The 21,535-nt window shown below is 27.7% G+C and overlaps 1 protein-coding gene across 2 annotated transcripts in view; it reads left to right on the top strand.

Moving 5' to 3' along the window:
• LOC114130025 (neurotrimin-like) overlaps window positions 1-21,535 on the top strand; it is an 86,922-nt gene that overhangs the window by 21,900 nt on the left and 43,487 nt on the right. For both annotated transcript variants that reach the window (XM_027994908.2, XM_027994910.2), the window contains exons 2-3: window positions 6,732-6,838; window positions 12,295-12,502. In XM_027994908.2, coding sequence (XP_027850709.1) covers window positions 6,732-6,838; window positions 12,295-12,502 — 315 coding nt within the window. The remainder of the gene's footprint in view (window positions 1-6,731; window positions 6,839-12,294; window positions 12,503-21,535) is intronic.

Raw genomic sequence — 21,535 nt, forward strand, 5'->3', positions numbered from 1 at the left:
CCAGGCTTTGACCAATTTTTGAATAACTTATAAATACAGTATTATTCTGGGAATAGCGAGTGGAAAGTACTTTTGATCTTTACTAGGAAATTTATTGTTTGTACATACCGAATTCAGAACACTATGTATATATAATAAATGCATGTAGATGAGTCTGGTGGCTTTAATATAGAGTTTGATATTTATAATCAAGAGAAATTATGTTTATTTTGTGTTATTGGTAACGAACGCGATATAGTTCAATAGGTAGTAAACATTCAATTAAATGATGAAAAGCAATTTGAATTCATATCTCAAGTGCAGTTAAAAATACTTAATATTTAGCAGTTACATAATACATAATTCATTTAAGATTCTGAATGAAACGAAGAATATATTATTTGTACAATGATATATGTTTTTGATTGTGTCTTAAGACACTTTTTCTAGTAGAAAAATGCTTGAAAAATGTATCCTTTAAAATAATCGTGGAAAAATAATTAACAAAATTAGAGAAAAATGTCGATCTTCACTCAATCCTATAGTTTTTGACTAAATCGATTTTGTATTTTTGTTTAACTCAAAAATGAATTATCATAGATACTTGAAATTTTTATAATTTATGTCTGTATTAAAATTTCATATACATAGCAAAATTTTCAAAATATTTTAATTCTTGCCATATATAGACATTTGGCATTTTTCTATCCTATAAAATAAGGATAACATTTTTTGATCAAAATCGCGACCATTTTCAAACTATTTTCAATTTTGTAGTTAAGAAATTTTTAAATTTTCAATTTTTATAGCTAAACAGCCTATTCCATATTTTACTAACAGTAAAATAAATGACTAATAACAATATAAATACATCATTAAATAATGATGAATAAAAAATAATATGGACTGACAAACCACCTGCATTCAGAGCAATTTTACGTATATGCAATGATTTAACACATATCTACATACAGTGAATTATTTTCAAATGGCGATACACATTTGAAACTTACAATGTATTGTACTAAAGAGCAGTTACATATGTTCGTCTTTTTTATATTTGTTATTTATATGTATTATTAATTACTACTATACTATGTAGCTTTATATTTATATAACTTATAACTATATGAAATAAGCCTAATAGGTAATGTTAGAGTATTTTTAGTTATTATTTTAGATTCTGAGCGAAGCGATAAATGTATTGATTTTACAATGTTGTTTTTTTTTTTTTTTTTTTTTTATTTATTTTTTTTTTTGTGTCTATGTACATGAGAACGTGTCGAAATAATGCTTCGATTTTCAACTTAAGTAGCTTTTCTAGTTAATCTAGTTGGTGCATTGGGGAGGTAATTTTTTAAATTTCCAATAGTTTTCAAAATCACCAGGAAAAACCAAAAAAAAAAAATTAAGGAAAATTTTTACAAAAAACCAGTTATCGACCAAATCGATTTTTTTATATTAATGTAATTCAAAAACCAATCACTATAAATACTTGAAATTTTCACCAAATGTTTATGTTAGTATTATCTATATACAGTTCAATTTTTAAAAAATTTTGATTTTTTTTGAGTTATTTATTAACCACTGAAATTTCGGAATTTTTTTTTGAAGTGTTGATAAAATTTTTTTGGCCCAATCAAAATACTTGAAAATGTAACACAAATTTCCTCATAAGTTATTCGTATAGTGATTAAAAATTATAAGAATACATAGGCACAATTTTTTTATTAGCATTTGAAGTTCAAATATTGACAAAATTTCGTCTAAACCATGAATATTTGCAAATTATTTTGTAGGTATAATTCATAAAAATGTTTGTATAAGTAGCTAAGAGTTGAAAATTCAATACGAGATTTTCCATAAGTTTAAATTAAAATAATTATAAAAGATTCTGGTGTATTCAGGCCATTAAAACATAAACCACATTTTTCATCAACCATTTGAAATGATATCCTAGGCTGACAAATCAAACGAAATCTAACGAAGGTTCAGGATCGTTTTTCGTATACAATGATACCTATCATTGGATTCAAATTTAAGTCTCCTATAGTATATAATAATGATCCTTACGGAACTTAATAATGTACAGCAGAGCGGTACCCAATTACCCACTTTTTTTTAAACTTGTGGCTTCTTGTAATCTTTCAGGTACCAAAAAAAAAAAAAAAAATATTGTGGCCTCTAGAAAAACTTTCTTGATACTTTCTGGTCGTCTATAAGGGAAATCCGAAATCCATCAGTCACGTAATGTTCTTTAGCCGTCATGTCGATATGTGTTATTACTTATTATCGGATATCCGGTGACTGTTATTTTTCAATACATACGCCACTCCACACCACGACGAGAGATATTAAACAGCGGTTTTGCTCGTAATAACTACCGGGTTAATCATACCGGGGATTGTGCTCGGTGTTAATAATTGCCGGCGCGTCCGGAAGTCCTTTTTGGGTGCCCGCTAAATCTCCCGCACGTACTGCAGCTTCCACCCATTCTCTCTCGCTCCCGCTTTCTATCAGCTCTACCCATTCGCACCGCCGCTCTGACCAACGATACCCAACCACTGCAGTATAACGTTGAATTCCGGCAATGATAATAATATTAGTTTACTCGGACAAACTTTGAGGTGGATTGCGAGCGGATAGAGTGCCCGAACTCTCCTCCGGGGCGTCTTATTATATGTGTATAATATTGTACATAAAGTCAAAAGACAAACGTCTCGGCCAATATTAAATCGAACCTTGGGATAAACCGCGATTAAATCATGCACCCGACCGACGATATTATGCGTGTTCGTAAACGCTATTTGCTACCGTCGGGTATAGTGGTTGGTCTCCGTATATTTATATATAATATATATGTATAACGGGACGACTGCTCGTGGTCTGCAAGACGTATGCGTGGGTTATCGGCCAAATACACAAGCACTGCCCAACCTCTTCATACATTATTATGCAAATCGATAAATCGGATAATATGTGTATTCGGCGTATTTATAGTGTACTAAAGGGACACCAACTCTCGACAGTCACCGCTCTTGTAATGTGAATTTGGATTTCGTTACAAAAAAACTTTTATAAGTAAACGCAATATTATAGGGTAGTTTACCCGCGATATGTCTTATATCTCTATTGTAGTGCGTATACTAGTGTTAAATGTGAAAATATATATTACGAGTACATCATAATATATGCTATAAGCACTATTTTGAGTAATCCATATAATAAATTGTATAGTTTATATTTATATTATAGGTACTATCTATTTATATACATGTTACGTTGGATTGGTTTCAATATTTACCATGCAAACCTTTAATATCATCTCATTTGAATTTGTAATTATAGAAAGTAAACGAAGATACTAATAATTGCTGACTAATAAATCATTTAGTATTATTACTTGCGTTATTTAGAACTGTAGTCATGGGGAGGAAAGGGTAAGGGGCATTGCCCTTGGACTTGATCGTTGCCCCCAAATAAGTATTAAACGTGTATATGTAGTGGGTGGTATATGTTACGATTTATTAGTTATTAGATATGCATTTTATTGATTGAACATTTCATTGGCAGAAGAATTACTGCTGTTAGTGTGAGAAGTTATTTTTAGCAGTGTTGTAACGTTAATATTGTTTTTTCTAGTGTCTTTCTAAAATTTGGTTTACCCCATACCTGATTATTTGGTCTGGCCACAGGAGTGGGTTTACCGGTAGTTGGGTTTTCGTGTGATGTGGATTTAAATCGTAGCTTAGGTTAGGTTGTGGCATCGTTCTCGAAAAACTTCGTCAGCGTCGAAGTCGAAGCGTCAGTTCTTGTACAGAATAGTATTGTTTTAAACGCCGCTCGGGACTATCATGTATTGGAACAAATCGCTTTTTACGAGGACAGCAATATGCGTACAATACTCGTGCCCGAATATAAAACTATATAATAATACCGCGAACGTAAATCGATTAAGGTGTGTGTTTTCCGCTGTTTTATAAAGTCATATATATATATATATATATGTATTATATACATTATACACTGTTGACGATGTTGACGATTTATACGATTTACGTATATATATTTTTTTATTATTATTATTTGATGAATGCAATATTAAACCGCTGGAGGAATCAACAAGGCAAAACGCACCGGGTGACGCACCGATGGGGGGGGGGGGCTGCGGGTACGTGGTTGAATAATACAACACAAATGTCGTTGTTCCGCGGCATTTTTTTTTTCTCTTCGCTTTCTGCTGTATAATGTACGGCGTCTTCCTCATTTCGCGTTCGTGCGAGATTGATGCATCTGTCGCACATGTGCTGCTGCGTGACTGACACATGCGCCCACGAGATCACCCGGTCTGGCATTCAACCGCCGCCACCACCTCTACACCTATGAGGTGGATGGTTCTCCCGCGTTTATTAAAATATGTAAAGCATTTATTGTTCCCTTCAGGTTTTTCGTTTGCGCACTGTTAAGCGTTCGGTTTTGTATTTTTTTTTGTATTTTTTTTTTTTGTTCGTTTTCTCTACGCTTCCTACCCTCCGCCTCACCGTTACGGCCAAATCGTCTAATCGCTTTTTGATAAGATTGGCGTTTTACACACGTAGTCTCGTATCATTAGCGCGATATTCATACGTGATGCTTTCGACTAAATACCGTGTCGATACGACCGTATTACTTATAGACACTTCCTATTCATTCAACAGCCTTACGATACATTTATCAAATCGATAACGTTGCATATGAATACTTCGTTATGCATATTATAGTAACCGGATGTTTATAACTTTTGTGTAATTATAAAGCCAGGACACCAGGTATACTGTATTGCGGTGTCCAAATAAAATTTATATCTACATAATAATAAATAGATCTATCCATATTATGTTATTGGCTTAAATGTATCGAATTTCCATAGTGTAACTATTATAGTGGCTACATACGCAATACGCATATATTATATACAGCGTAAATGCAATTCTATTTACAGTTTTCGGTCAAATTATATTCCTCTGTGATGCAAATAATATGTTATGCACCGAATTTATATTATAATTTATATCGTTTCGTGTCTAATGGAAAACTTTTTATTATTTAAAAAAAAATTCCAATTTGTGAAAATCGACGTAACGTTGTGACTTGTAAAAGCTTCAATACTAATTAGGTAAAAATGGTAGTTTTTATTACCTACTTTGAAATTGTATATTATGTTATGTCTCCTCAATCATTCAATCTGAATTTTTATAAATGGTAAAGAAAATAGTCTTGAAGTATGAGTTTCCGGTCAGCTTCGAACCACTAAAAAAGTAAAAATAGACACAAATTCTAACATTGACCAAAAAAATAATGAGTTGATAAAGGGTAGTTAAAATATTTACGAATATTAGGACTCCGTGTTGCTATAATTCTTATATACTTATAATAATTATAAATAATAAATTACTTTAATTTTTGAGCTTTAAGCTATTAATTCAATCGAACTTTAATTCATCGAATTATTTTGAGTATTTCTAATAAAAGATAATGATAAAAATATTTCCAATATGACTCCCACGGTAAAAATCCTATAGACACTAATTTTGTTTGAAATGTTATGTATCTATCACTCTATAATACGGTTAGTCCTTTTATTTTTTATAATTAAAATGCATATATTCTCAAAATTAAGCTCTTGTTTGTTCTGGACAATACTATGTGTCTGCATATATATTTTATAGATCCTTTTTTTTGTATCAATTGAATCAGATAATATTATTTATGTAAATTTTCAATACATAGATATAACAATTTCCAAGTTGTCGAATTTCAACTTACGTAATAATACTATAATAATAGTAAGTATTCGCATGCTTGAAATTCATGCTTAAATATCCTTAGGTACCTACTCGTTATTTTTAATTTTAAAACAATAATTATTATTCTATTCAGCATGAAGTCAGTTTTTTAACTCAATTTTTATGAAATTTGATTATTTTTTGTTGTTGTGTGTAGTATTTTAAAATGAATATTTTTCTTTTGTTATTATGTAGGTATATCATCAGATATTCAGAAAACAGTGAAAAATTATATTTGAAAAAAAAAACTTTATTTACTTTAAGTTTGTTTATTGTAAAGTATAAATAATAAGGATGTATATATTTCTAACACGTAATTCTATTGTATAAAATACGTAGAAAATGTCTATTCAATTATATTTTTGTTAATAAGTTCGTGAATTCGTCAATTTTGGTGGCTTGGAACTTTCTTTAAATTTTAATTATTTTTTCTACAACTTGCATTATTATTTATTTATGTTAGAGATTTATGTACGCAAAATAAAATTGAAAAAAGATAAAACTAATTGAGCACACCTAATATATTAAATTAAAATACATTATTTATACACCATTAATGTGTAAAAATAGTATGGTAGAAATATTGTCTTATTTTGTAATTAGTTGTTCATGCAATTTCTTAAAATGAAGTAAAAACATGTTTATTCAAATAGGAAAATTATAATGTTAAAGTTTGATGTATATTTCATTAAGTTTGCGACTGCATTCCACATTTCTATGCAATATTTGTTTAGAAGTTAAACAAAAATTATTACTATATCGTTAGATTTCACCAGAAATTTATTGAATATTTGAATACATTTATTGTGGCTGAGTATTTATTACACAAATTTGCTAAGGAAAAAACCCTAATGTTATGTTTATTATTATTTTAATAAAATATTGAAAATACTCGTAATAAGTACGTAAAATATTTTGTTGTTTCAGTGATTGTGGGTGATCCAGAGTTTACGGAACCCATAGTGAACGTGACAGTACCTGCAGGACGTAGTGTAAAGCTAGGATGCTCCGTCAGAAATCTGGGATCATACAAGGTTTGATACTTTTTTTTTATCATCGGAAATCGAATACGTGCTTAATATTACAGATAGGTACATGTATATATATATATATTATATAAATATGATTTTTTTCCCGTTCACCAAAACCGGGATCCATTATTTTGATTGAACCCAGCGAAGAAAAAACACTCTCTTCACACACTGTCACATTATCTGGATTTGCCGAATCAACTATGAGTATACCTATGTTATTTTTCGGATGGAAAGTAATATTATTTCAATCAAATTTACCATGAGAAAATACATTTTGTCACAAAAATGAAATACGGGTTCTGACCATTCTTCGTCTCTATAATACTAAATATTATTTATTTTTTATTTCATTTAAGTAAAAAACGTAATTATTTTAAGTAGACTCTAATAAATATATATTTTATCAAATCTTAATTCCGTTTATTTGAAAAAAAAATGAGATAATAAAGTAATACATAATTTAAAATTTTTTACTTTTATAATATTTATTGCTTTTTCGACCTAACTTTTTTAAAAACAAAAAACAACATATTTGTATATTATAAACAGTAGCAATTTGTATGTACAATTAAATCACTAGTTTTGTAGATGTTTGTTACCTAGATCTGTATATTCCACATGATCGGCTAACTATGTTTAGATTTCTTATCGCACAATGAATAAAATAAATTACATTAGTCGTTGGTTCTTCCGTGGCTTTCCCAGTTGTTAGTATTATGCTAAGTTTAAATGTTTGTTTTAACATTAAGTTTAATTAGTTTTTGTATTTTCTCTCGACGCCCATCTTGAACCAGAGAGCCCTTATTTATTAGCATTGTAGACTGTTATAGAGATGAAAAAAAAATAAAAATATTTTCATTTCTTATTGTTGTACGTTTTACGTAAATTCATTTTATTTTGGTGGCTAGTGTTACTGAGAAATTCTAAGTTTATTTTAATAAGACATAAATGCAGTAATATACTCGTATGATTGAAATAATATATCGATACCTTCACATATACTTTTAATTTTTTTTTGAACGAACATTAATGTAGTATAACATATGAAACTACGATGTTTTGAAATTCAATATCTACATAAACAAATGTATATACTGTTTATTATGTCGAAATACAATCTATATAATTTATAAATGAAAGGAAAATTTACTGAGAACATATTATACGTTTACATTTTCATTCATAAATAAATGTACTTAATTTCTAATTTCTATTACATTTAATACTTTGATTTATCATTTAGTTTTACCTTAATAATGTTACATTATTGTATTTATAAGTATAAATTATTATTTTTATTTGATTAGTGTTAATCCACCAGGTATATTTGTTTAGGTCACTATTGATAAAAAATATAATAAAATTACGTATTTGCATGTGAAAAAACAATACGACGTACCTACTTTATATGACTTACAATAAACTTATCTGTATTTGCTAAAGGTTTACACGATAAAAGGTATTAACAATAAATCATATTTGTAAAAATGGTTTCTGATTGCGTTGTATATTTGTATGGTTATTAACTGTGTATCTTATTGTAAATATAAAATATATTTATAAATATTTATTTTTTAACATTTATAAACGAAATAACCATAAATTAGTTTTATTTTTTTATTTTTATTTGATTTTAGTTTCGATTCTGAATAAATAGAAATAAATACAGGTGCTTTACATTAAATTTATAAAAAATACATTTTACAATAATATTTTAAACCACTATTTTCAAGTATTGTAGTGTACTATTTTTTTAATACTTTTTGGTTTTTTGAAATTTGTAGTACTTCAGAACTTTGTCCTACGTTATATTATACTTCAACATTTAACCTTCTTGAGGCCTTTGATCCCAAAAATAAACACACTCATATTTATGTATGTATGAACATTTTTCTCGAGTGTCACGTTACGGATGTTTGCATTTGAAAAACCAAAGTCGGTATTATGCACAGACATGGTGAACATTTGAGGCGTGTGCCAGAAAAAAGGCAATTGGAGCTGTATAAGGGTGAAAAAATCCGTTCAAAAATGCCAGAGATATTCATTCTGTTTTGCACAGCTGTATAATTCTCGTCTAGCATAACGCACGTGTGTCGAATTTAAAGTTTACGAATACACCCTTTTTTTTTATAGGTAATCTCTTTACCACACGACTCAAATAACTAAGCGAACTCATACTGTGGCCATCAATTTTGATTTGAAATTATTTTCATTTTCTTGTACATTGATAAAACCCACCTTATGTGATTTGTGTTCGTTATAAAACGCGGGTTAGTCTATTTAGGTTTAAGTTTGTATTCAAAAGCGTACTGAACATCAAAACGATTGTTGAACCCAAATTTTACGATGTATACAATTTACGAATATATTTACGATACTAAATACTTAACCAATTGAGTATATTTCGGAAATGTATGTATTTAACATTTGTTTTTTAAACTATTACTTACCTAATAATTGATATAATAATCTATACCAATGTTTGTTGCATACTTATTACTTAATAACTTTTTATTTACTGGTTTTATTTATGATAGATTTTATATTGGTAAAAATGTATCGATATATTTTCTGTTAAATTAAATCGCTTCACTTTTTTAATCAAAATCAATTATCTAATGTTTATTTATTGATATAATTTTTAGAAATTATACACAGTAAATATCTTTGAATTAATAGGTCCGAGAATGTACATAGATGAAATATGTAAGTTGTTAAATGTTAGTATGGTATAAGGTTATTTATATCCAGTTCAAAGTATCTCTCTGGAGTCTATGTTTTATATTTAAATTTTATAAAAATATTTGTGTAATATTCTGACGGTTAACTGAAGTATTGTTGACAAGTAACATACTTTATTTATCTAACTTATTTAACTATACTTTTCTTATGTTTGGAATGCTTAAGTTTTTGACTAGCGTAGGACAACTAACCGATTCAATATCATAAAGGTTATGCAAAAGTTGCGGTATTAAGGTAGAGAAGGGCACCACCTGAGAGTAATTGGCCAATTTGGCCGGTGTTACCCCTCGTTTTTGATTATTATTTTCGGTAGCTGCAGGGCCGTGGGCGTTGTACATTAGTTTAACCAACCAATTTCTACCCTCTTTCACTTATTTTTATCTTAAGTACTACTCCTTTTACTCCATTGCAATAATGATAAGAGTCATAATAATAATAATTTATAGCAATAATAATTATAATAATGATAAAATAATAATACTGCAAACCAAATGTTTTTATCTTTATTATTTCAGAATTCTAAAAGTTAAATCAACTTACTGAGTCTTTTACTTCCGGTTTGCAATGATTTATTAAAATACTATAGGGACTTAAAATAAAAAAAAGTATCAGGAATACAATGGAAAAATACTAAATTTGACATCATGTGTACACTGTACTAGTACAATCATGGTTTATATTTGTCAAAAAATAAAATATTTTCAAATCACTTTTTGTATTATGCTTAGGTTTTTTATAATATTATTTCCATTTAGATTGATTTATTTTTGTCAATATGTGTCGTTAATTTGTTTCTTGAACATCTCCTTTAGGGTTGCCTCAATAAATAATACATATGTGTCGGTAAAAAAGATCTTTCGCAAATCTCAAGTCATATATTTAAACCATATTTATTTAAATATTATCGTATTCCTTATAAAACAATAATATGATATTGCTATTATGAATACTTGGTCAAAAAAAAAAAAAAAAAATAGTCATAATGTGTATAAAAAAATAGTAATAATTCTAAAATCAATATTAAACAGATTAGTCTTTTAATAATATCATTTATTAATGTAAAATAAAAAATTATTAAAGAATACTTTTTGTCAAAATATTTAACTGTATTAAAGTAGTACAAGAAACTTTCAGATAATTTTTTTGTATAATATGATTATTTATTACCTAAACATTAACTTCACAATCAAAAAAGTTACTGGCTTACTATTCTTGTATATATATATATATATATATATTTTTTTTTTAATATATTATTTTATTTAGTTATAAAGTTAAAATAAAACCACATTAGTTTTTATAGTATTATATAATAATTGTAATTGTTAATTTTATTAATACAAAGTAAGAATCGACATTATACGTTGGTAAAATAGAAATAAAAACATACGCGTTGATGTTTTTAAAAATGAAAATATAAATTATTTTTAATTTTTATAAATTTTCATAATTTCTTTATATATTTAAGAAGAATTTAATCATACCGTATCTATTTCTATTATGATGATTTTCATTTATTAAATCACCATATTGAATGTTATATTAATGTTATTATTCGTTAGTCATTTTTTTCAATGCAACTGTGAATTTTTCCCACTTAAAAAAAAAAGTTTGTAGACGAGTTAAAGTGATGAAAGTAGTTTTTAAAAAATTCTATTAATATCGAAACACACGTATTGTCCAATCTCAGTTTAGCATTAACCTTTTTAAAAATGTTATCATGAAAATATTTTTATCAGAATCACGAAAAATGGAAAAAAATGGGTTAAATTTAATCACTCTTTTTTTATATATTATGTATATTGTATATGGCTAGAGTCTTCGGACCTATTTACTTTTTTCAAAGTTTGATTTTAATACTTATATTTTGTTTTCATAGGTAATTGTTCATAGAATAATAATATTTGATGTTAAATTTCACGAAATTTAATGTGTACCTATATTTAATTTCTTTATTAATAATAATTTATGCAAAACATATAATTTAATAGAACTATATAACTTTTATATAAATTATATAATATGTACAATTATATTATATTAAAATTTCAACAGTAAAATAATTTATTTTACATCGACGATGATATAAAAATATAGATATAAGTTTATAGATTATTCTTGATGTAATTTTATTACTTCAAGTAATACAGTATAATATCATACTTTATCTGTTTATCAAACCACAAAAGATGATTGGCACAAAATAATCGTGCTTCGTCATATAATAGATAGATAATGTTATGTCTTAATGATACGAAATTATTATTTTTTTTTTCTTTGAACGACACCTTTAAACTTTTGATAACAGTTTTTGATGGACAATTATTTATCAGAAAAATGTCATAACCTTATAAATTAAATGATATATTTCCCAAAAATAAGAAATAACTTTTTTTGTATTAAAAGTGTCGCCGAAACGTTCTTGTCAGAAAAAAAAAACAACACCAATTACTAGCACTAAAAGTCCACTTTTCAAAATCAAATTTCGATTAGTATCATTCTGTCAATGTTACATTTTTCTAAAAATAAAAGGTGCTAAATCATTATTTTTTTTAAATAGTTGTTTATAAACTCAATGATACTAATAATATTAATAATTTTTTATTATCGATGGCTTTGGAAGAAGATATTACATAACACAACAATTTTAAAAAAGTCATAAAATATTTCCATAACTTTATTACTATTGTTTATTTAAATATTTTGGTTCACAGGTAGCTTGGATGCACTTTGAACAGTCTGCCATATTGACCGTGAATAGCCACGTGATTACTAGAAACCCAAGAATAACTGTATCCCACGATAAGCACCGTACATGGTTTTTGCATATTAATAATGTGCAGCAAGAAGATCGAGGTCGTTATATGTGTCAAATAAATACGATCACTGCTAAAACCCAAATCGGATTTCTAAATGTTGTCGGTAAGTAATTGATATTTCCCTTGTATTTATATTTTAAATATTTGGAAACAAAATTATATAGTTCTTAATGGTGGTTTATTATAATAAAATATGATTGTTACGCTAAATATAAAAATTTAAATTCTAATTCTTAATACTGCTATGTACCAATATTATATTATGAATTTAGTACCAATAGTTTTGTATACTACCATATAGTCATACATTTTGTACGACTTTTTATAGCATGTGTTTGTTACGTGACTGGTCTATATAATAATAAATATATTAAGAAAATATTTTTTATTTATTTTTTAAATTGGTGACCCTGTAGTTAAATAAGCACTCAAATCTTAATTGATACATGGGCACGCAGAGAAGGGGTGTATGAGAGAAATTGTGTTTTGATGAAAATAATTTTCTAATTTAGAAACATCATGGTCCTATAATTGTAATTGGATAATTATTGACTTTGGTTGATTTAAAGGTCTATTAATAAGGATGAAAATATCATTATACAAATTTATTGGTATTTGATTACGATTATTTGTCTTTAGTTATTTGACATCATTTTAATTTTAATTGATTTTTCTTGAATATTAATGATATTTTATAAAATCCTTTTTAATTTAAAATAAATAATATATGATAAATGATTATACATATATTAATGATACATAAAAATATATAAAATATAATATATTATACACTGTTACTTGAATTCGATCAGGTTAAAATATTTTAAAATACGTGTTATGTACTACGGATGTAGCTATATATATATTACGTCTGTTCGTTCATTACCTGTTTTGAATTGTGGTTCAATTGATGATGTCTCGATTAAATTTGTCATTCGTACTGTAAACACAACGGGCATTATGTTGATATGTAGACATGTCACCTCGATTATTTAGTTGACCGCAAAATCATAATAATACTCATTGGTATAATGGGTATGTGATTTATGATTGGGAATCCGATTATAGTTTTAATATCATTAATTTGACCTCCAAACACAGTGAGCAGTGCAAACGAGTATTATAATAGATATGGCTCTAGTAAACTTAATTAATTAACATGATTAAAACGCGTAGCTTAAAGGTGTATAAGAAACCACGGTTAAGTACACATTTTATTTTATTATCGTTACAAAAACAACCCTTGAAACTTTAACGCCACTAAAACGATAAAAAAAGAAAATCTAACTGTTCAAGTCTTAAACAGTATAAATTATATTTTAGTTTAGCCAATTTTTGTTTATAATTTTCGTTCTACAATTATCACGCGATAGGTATATATTGGTATGAATCGTGTAAATACCTGCACCGCACATTTTCACATAATATTATTAACTTGACGTATACGACGATCTGTGACAATTTTAACGTACACTATAATACGTTTTATTTATAATATCATAACATTGTTATACATTCTCGTTGGTTTATTTTTCAATTCGCGGAACACGAGAACCTCGTAAATAATAATAGGTAATACGAAAAAGCTTAAAAAATCCTTCATTAGTAAAATATTTACCCATCGGTAGTACACCAACCATTATAATTATTATAGTAAAATCAAAAACACGTGTCATCACTTGTAGCTTGTACGCGCATATAACAATATTATAGCTCGTGCGAGCGATGTACTCGAGCTTACGCGAAACGCGGACGGTCGGTCGTTTTGAGGACGTAAAAAACGTGTAATAGGTAAAATAATAATAATATTATTATCATCTATGCCGATGATGATATTATTGTTATCGTCGTCGCATTGTTGTTGTAGTCTGGGGACGAAAAACCGGAACAAATGTACGTCACCGTCACCGGTCTCCGGGTATAATTATGTGGGCCCCGTTCGTGACCGAAAATAAAGACCGTCGGTCACGTTGTCCCATAAATAACTCACCGCCCCGCCGAGTGTCCCCCCCCCCTTAATTGGCGTTGATATATATTGTTTTCGGCGCGGCGTAACGTATAATATTATATATATGACGTAATATATATAAAAGTTCCGTTTAAACTTGTAAATCCCCCGTGCGCCTATTAATTCATAATTCGCTTTCGGCCGCCACCCGCCGTGGTCCTCGTCGGGGGAACCGTGTGATAGGATTCGGGCGAGAGGGGGCCGGGTGTGCGCGAAGATGACGGCGTTCCAGGGGGGGTGGCGGGCGGCGAAAAAGACTGCTGCTCGGCGCGGTGGCGTGTGGAGGGCGACGGGATTCTATAACTTTGAATTGATTGCTTGTCACCGTCCGCGTGATATATCATTTTCAGCCGCGTTGACAACCGTAGGTACCACCTGGGAACCGCCACCGCCAACCACCACCTCTCGCCACCGATCGTTTTCGGTCCGATCCATTGCTCATTTATACATCTCCGTAGTAGGTACACAGCACACGCACGCGAGCAATAAATATATATTATAATGACGTATTATATGGCGGTGCGCACGTGTGTAAGCGTTTTTTTACGCGACGCCATCGCCGCCGCCGCCGCCGGTGTGCGCCACAAATCGTGAAATCGCGAGTTTTTCCGGACGAGTGATGTAAAACGGTTTCCGCCGATTTATTCCGACCGCGAGTTTGATTTGCCGTATAACAAACAATAACAACGCGATAGGTATACCGTCTCGTAAATAATATAATATGTTTCGAGCGACGTATTATGGTACGCTAATAAAAAGGCGTCACACGACTACGATTGATTCGCAAACGTCGTTTTTGACGATCGTCTCGACTGTTATAACAATATACGAGTATGACGGGAGATTTATCAGACGTATATAGGTACATCGTGCCGTGTATCGTCACCGCGATCGAAACCGCGCAATGACCATTGCGAATCGACGCCGTAAATTATTCACGTCGTCGTGATGTATTGTACGGTCGTTTGTGGACATTTAAAACTTTATCAACGATCGGAACCGTGTAATAATATTACAACGTTACAAAAACTAACAATATAATCCAAATTTCGAATAAATAACTACACGCCGTGCAATGCTTAAATAGTTATATCCGTTTTTAGGATCAGTATGTAGTATATACAGTGTAAAATATTGTATATTTAATAGGTTCGCCGCGTATCTTTAAAATGGAAATTAATTTTGATTACTAAAACGAAGTTAATTACTTTATTAGTAGTAATTTGATTTCCGTACCAGAGTGAACAGTAAAATAGAATTTTATTTTTGAAATCGTAAATTTATCATTCCAATGAATTTTAGCTATCGCTAGTACAGATAATATAATATTATGTTTTCTTGTTATTGTAATTGAAATATAATATACTTAAGAATATTATGTATACTCGTATATTCATTTAAAATAAAACAAATTCTACTTACAGTTAACTGATTATCACATTGAATTTTAAAAATTCTTGTTAGTCTTGTTATTATAATTTTTAACAATAAAGTAGTTATGTATTGTTATACGTATATATATTATATATACCTATACTATTTTATTTGTTTAAGCATTTTCGTTCAAGTCACAGTATGTTGCAGGGAAAATAGTTTTTCAAACATAACTTAAAACAATAAAATCATTTTGTATTATTATAATAATTGTATAATATATTTCATATATCATATATTATGCTATTAACTATTTTTAATAGCTTTAAAATCAATACCGACTTATCGTAGAACAGTTTGAACTGTTTTGTTTTATAATATTATTGTACAGTAGTATAAAATTAATTTAAATATTATGAAAATGTCATTGTTTAAACTTGAGTAAATGTATTGTTTTATGTTCTCACTAATAATATTTTTTAATTACATCATAATAACTGAAATCGTTAATATACTTTGTTAATTTAACAAATTTTGTTAAAATTTGACTACAAATGTTTGAAAAAATGTGTTAGAATAATATTTATAGATTATTTTTGATTTCAGTTTAAATTTTCTATGAAGATTTTTGTATTAAATATTCAATCTTTATCAATTAAGACCGAATATTTTATCAACTCCAAAATAATTTGCAAATTTTCGTGAACTTTGTTAAAATTTAAGCTTGAAAATTGAAACTTTTATAACAAATAAAGTCTGTATATCTTATATATTATGGTAATAAAAATAACTTATATAATCTATCATTTTTGTGACCAAGCCTTAATAACATTTTTAACAAAAAAATTTCAATTGCTTATTTATTACTGCATAAATTTAGTCTGAACTCTAAATATTTATAGATAATTCTAATTTTATTGAGTGTCGAAAATGATAATTTAAGACTTAAGTAACAATGGAATGTTTCAAGTTCCTACGATTATACTTTTTTGAATTGCAATAAAAAAAATTGAAATTGTTTCATGCGGGAAATCGTTATTTATTACGCATGAATATCCAATTTCCTCAAAATTTAAACTTTAAACGCTTATAAAAAATATATATGGAAATTCAGTTTATTTTTATTTAAAGCATTATATTATGGTTGACTTATATGAGACCATGCATTATATTTTAAGGCTTTAAAAAGGTATTCATATTGAACATTTTATGCATTTTTAATACCAAAATAATTTGACAAATTTCGTCAAATGTGTCTACCTACGATTACTGATTTTTGAATAAGACTTGCTTTGTTCAAAATTTCCAGTTTTCTCTAACCTAAAACTTTTAGCATTCAACTAAAAAATCAAATAGATTTATTTTTTACTGCATAAGATATTTAAGTTGATAATTCGTCAGAGGTAAATGGATTTTCGCAAATTCAATCTTAGTAGAATTGTTTATTTATGTATTTTGATCTTTAGCCGGAAACCCCTAATATAAATCTTTATTAAAGATGACTAAACAGTATAGCAGAAGAACAAGCTCAATGATAACAACCTTGGTACAGACAACTTTAGGAGAAAACAAAAATAACACTTATAACTAATATGGGTATAATACTTACAATTTAATATTATATATTAGTTGTACTTATATGAATACAATTTTTTTATTGCATAATTTTACATAGAGCAATATAAAGAGTGTTTGTTATGATATATATGTATACATTTTAATCATACATTTATTTCATCAAAATTTTTGAAGTTGGCATAACGGATGTGGTTAAAAAATGTTTTAACCGGAAAACCTTAACGAAGTAAAATGTCCTTCAAAGGGGTTAGGAATGATCATATTATAACTACTAAACGGCACGATAGAACGGCTGTGTCACAAATCATTGTGGACAACTGAAATGTATCTCTAATTAAGAAAACCATAATTAAATTTTAATGATTAATGTATATTTTCAAATGTCAACTGCGTATTGAAGTATTGCCTACAACGTTTCTATTTCAATTTATTTACTTACTTAAATCATAAAAAATTATTGGTCAATATTTTTTTTTTTGTTTATTTGATAGATTATTGATAATATTATTATTATTCCAAAATAGTTATGCTATCTATAAATTACAATTTATTAACGTTTAACAAGTTTATTTATTCAATGGTAGACGTAGTAACTGCCTGTTCTACGAGATATTAATTTATACCATATCAATACAATATGTGACAAGAATTAGTTGTTATTATACATTTTATATGTTTAAGCTTTTAAAAATTATTTTCACAATGTAATAATTTAGCGGACTTATGAGCATCTGATAGGTAGGTTTAATAATCCATTGAACATAAGAATGTAGCTTAAAATCATTGACTTGTATGTGAATATTTGTCAATGCTTTAAAATTAAAAGACATTAATGATAAAGTGTTACGAATTAAACCCTATTCATATAAAATTCTTGTATTATCAATAACAACTAAAAAATTTCATTTATAGTAAAACACTTTATTTAAAAAGCAATAGCACATTTTTCTTTTGTTAGGAGACTATAATTCATAATTATATATTGATATTAACCTATATTATACTTTACAAAATTATTGAATAAATATAACAATTTTACTCCATACTGATATAGTATACTATACCTACTATAGATTCTAAAATTAAAATTAATAGCACTACTGAGATACATGTCAAAGCAGTTCTCGAAAGTAATATAATCTTACTTCTACGAAATGTATTTTAGTATTTAATAATTCATTTCTCATTCATATTTACCACGAAGATGTTGATTTTACCATAATGTATGCTTTTTTTATCATAATAATAATTATAATAAATAATAATTTAGGACAGTAAAAATCATTATATTTTCTATTTTTATTTTTCATTTTTATTTTGTATGGGTAGTTTCTAGTAAACAATTTTATCTAGTACTTTAAAGGTTTAAAAGTAAAAATGTTTAGAACTTTTCAAAAAACCGAAGGGAAAAAATTATAGAAAAAGTAATTTTTACACAAAATCAGAATCTGATAAAAATGATAAAATGAATTTTGTTTTTTTGGTGTAACTTAAAAAAACGAATAACCATAAGTACGTAATTTTTACCATTTGCTTATATTAGCATTTTCTGCTTATGATAAAGTGTTTCAAATATTGTTATGTTACTATATTATAACAAAATTAGATAATCGCTCTGTAAAATAATGCTTTGATTTCATTTTTTTTTGTATTTCAAAAATACAACGTACCTAGATATTTGAAATTTTTGACATATATAAATTATTATATTTTACATACATCATGACATTTTAAAATGTTATGTTTTTGTTGAAAATTAATTCAAACATTTCTATTCTATTGTTTTTACTATTAGTAAAATAAATTACTTTAATAGCAATAAAAATACATCAAAATAGTAATATAAGCTGACAAATTTATTTAATCGTTTTTAGTATGCGATGATTTATCATTGAATTCATATTATATTTTACAGTGATTTACATAATAATGAAGTACAATCAACACTAAATATACATACAACACCAGCAAACCGGTTACTTAATTATTTTCTTTTTAAGTTTCATATTATTTAGTAAAGTCTTTAAAAATAAATAATAATTTTAATTTAGTTTATAACTTTTTATTGTATATTATCATGTTTTGTTTAAACTAAAAAAAATTGCGTCGTGATTTAATTAAATATAATAACGATTTTAATAGCAAAAAACCATTGTAATTAATCATGATATCAACATTTTTCTACTGTTATACTTTTCCAATATTTTTTAAAAAATAATGGGAAAATGCCAAGAACTGTACTCACTAAAATGCCATAATCTGATGTATAGAAATAGTGAAGTATAAAATATAAATATTAAATAATAAAATTAATATAATTTTTTAATTAATTGATTAGCAATTAACTTTGATTAGCGTTTTAGTATACAGTAATATGCATTTATACTTAATATTATATATTATTGTTTATAAACATAAAGATATTATGCCATGATAGTATTATAACGTTAAAAATTATGTTTTCGAAATAGTCCTAAATATAAAAATTATGAACTGTTGTTAGGTATTGCCATAATTCTGACTATAGAAGAAATTTTTTCCAAAATTAGTTCGTCTAAATAGGAAGGTAAAAAAATCTTGAAGTCTTAAATGAATAGGAAGTCAGACGCTAAAACGTTTAATAAATAGTCGACTTGTCAATCAGTTAATTCTCAAAAAACTCTGGCTAGGTATCTTATGACGTTCGGATATTGATTTGAGTTTAAATAGTTCATTAATAAGCATAGAGTTATGCGGCGGGTAGGCTATACCTATTTATACTGTAAGCTGCAAAATTTAAGATTCGGTTTTGAACTCTTCAAAATCCTAGGCAATATATTATAGTCATTACGTATATGCAATATTAAAAATAGATTTTATTCGATTGTGAGGAGTAACTAAAAATATAATATATTAATACGTTATAATAAAAGCATTAAATTAATTGAAATTGGTTCGTTTTTCAAACACAAAACAGTATTAATTATTATTCAATTACCTCATTTTGTTCTGAAACCTGAACCGCCAAAAACAAATAAGTAACAACTAAAATGGATTGCGATTTAAATAATAAGGATATAATATAGATTGTATAGTCTAGAATAATAATGTAAACCATCGCTGGAAATTGTTATACAGCATACAATAATACGCACAGACTATTATGTATATAGTGCACATTTGCGTTCACTATTATAGTGCAAAATGTATTTATTTTACGGTTTTTCTTTTAACCCACGAAAGTGACCGGCTGGTAACGTATTTATCCGAAATATCATTATTAATCCAGAACTCTTTCCTATAGTAGCTTAGTGTAACGAATATTATTGGCAAATATTTTTTAGACCTCATGACATGTACGCTATACATGGAACGGCTTTTAAAAGGAATGTGTGTTATGTGCTATGTGCACGCGTGTGTGTGTATGTGTACACGCTTATGATGTACCAAAAGCTCTTTGATGCGATTCATAAATAAATTGGGTATCGTTATCCCGGTATACGGAGTAAAGGTAAAAATACAAACCGGGTCGGTCAGTATATTACATTACCGATAAGGGGAGACAAAAGTCACATTTCTCGAGAGACACTTAGATTTTCCGGCCAGTGTGTCGTATAAGTGCACTTGTACGTCTCGGCTTCGTGGTCTGTGATAATGGAATACGGTAAGGTGAACGATCGTAACGGAATTCAAAGATAGGTAAGGTATTATACCTATATAATACGTGTATATATATTATTCCAACTCGGAAAGCGCATATACCCATTTATAGAGCATGCATCCTAATGCATTTTTATTTTTTGTTTTTTTGCTTTCAAATTAGATTTTATACCCTAATGTGGGTTGACATCAACAATTACGATGACGACCAACACGTTTCGACTATTTTCAAGAGTACTATTTTAATTTAAAATCTACAGATAGTGTATTATATTATATTATATAATATACAATACAATATATATAATATATTATAATATAATATATGATATTATATCTTCGCCCAATATAATAGTATAGATATCAATACAAATGATGAAGCCGCAGCATGTTAATTAATATTTGATTTTCTAAATACACGGAAACTTAATACAAAACTTTTGATGTACCCGGTAACGTATACTGAAAGACCTATTTTATGCAAAATGTAATATTTCTGCATAACGAAGGTTTCCGCACGTTATATAATAAAAATGC

The sequence above is a fragment of the Aphis gossypii genome, chromosome 1 (genome assembly GCF_020184175.1).
Source record: "Aphis gossypii isolate Hap1 chromosome 1, ASM2018417v2, whole genome shotgun sequence".
In the NCBI taxonomy this organism is placed as follows: Eukaryota; Metazoa; Arthropoda; class Insecta; order Hemiptera; family Aphididae; genus Aphis; species Aphis gossypii.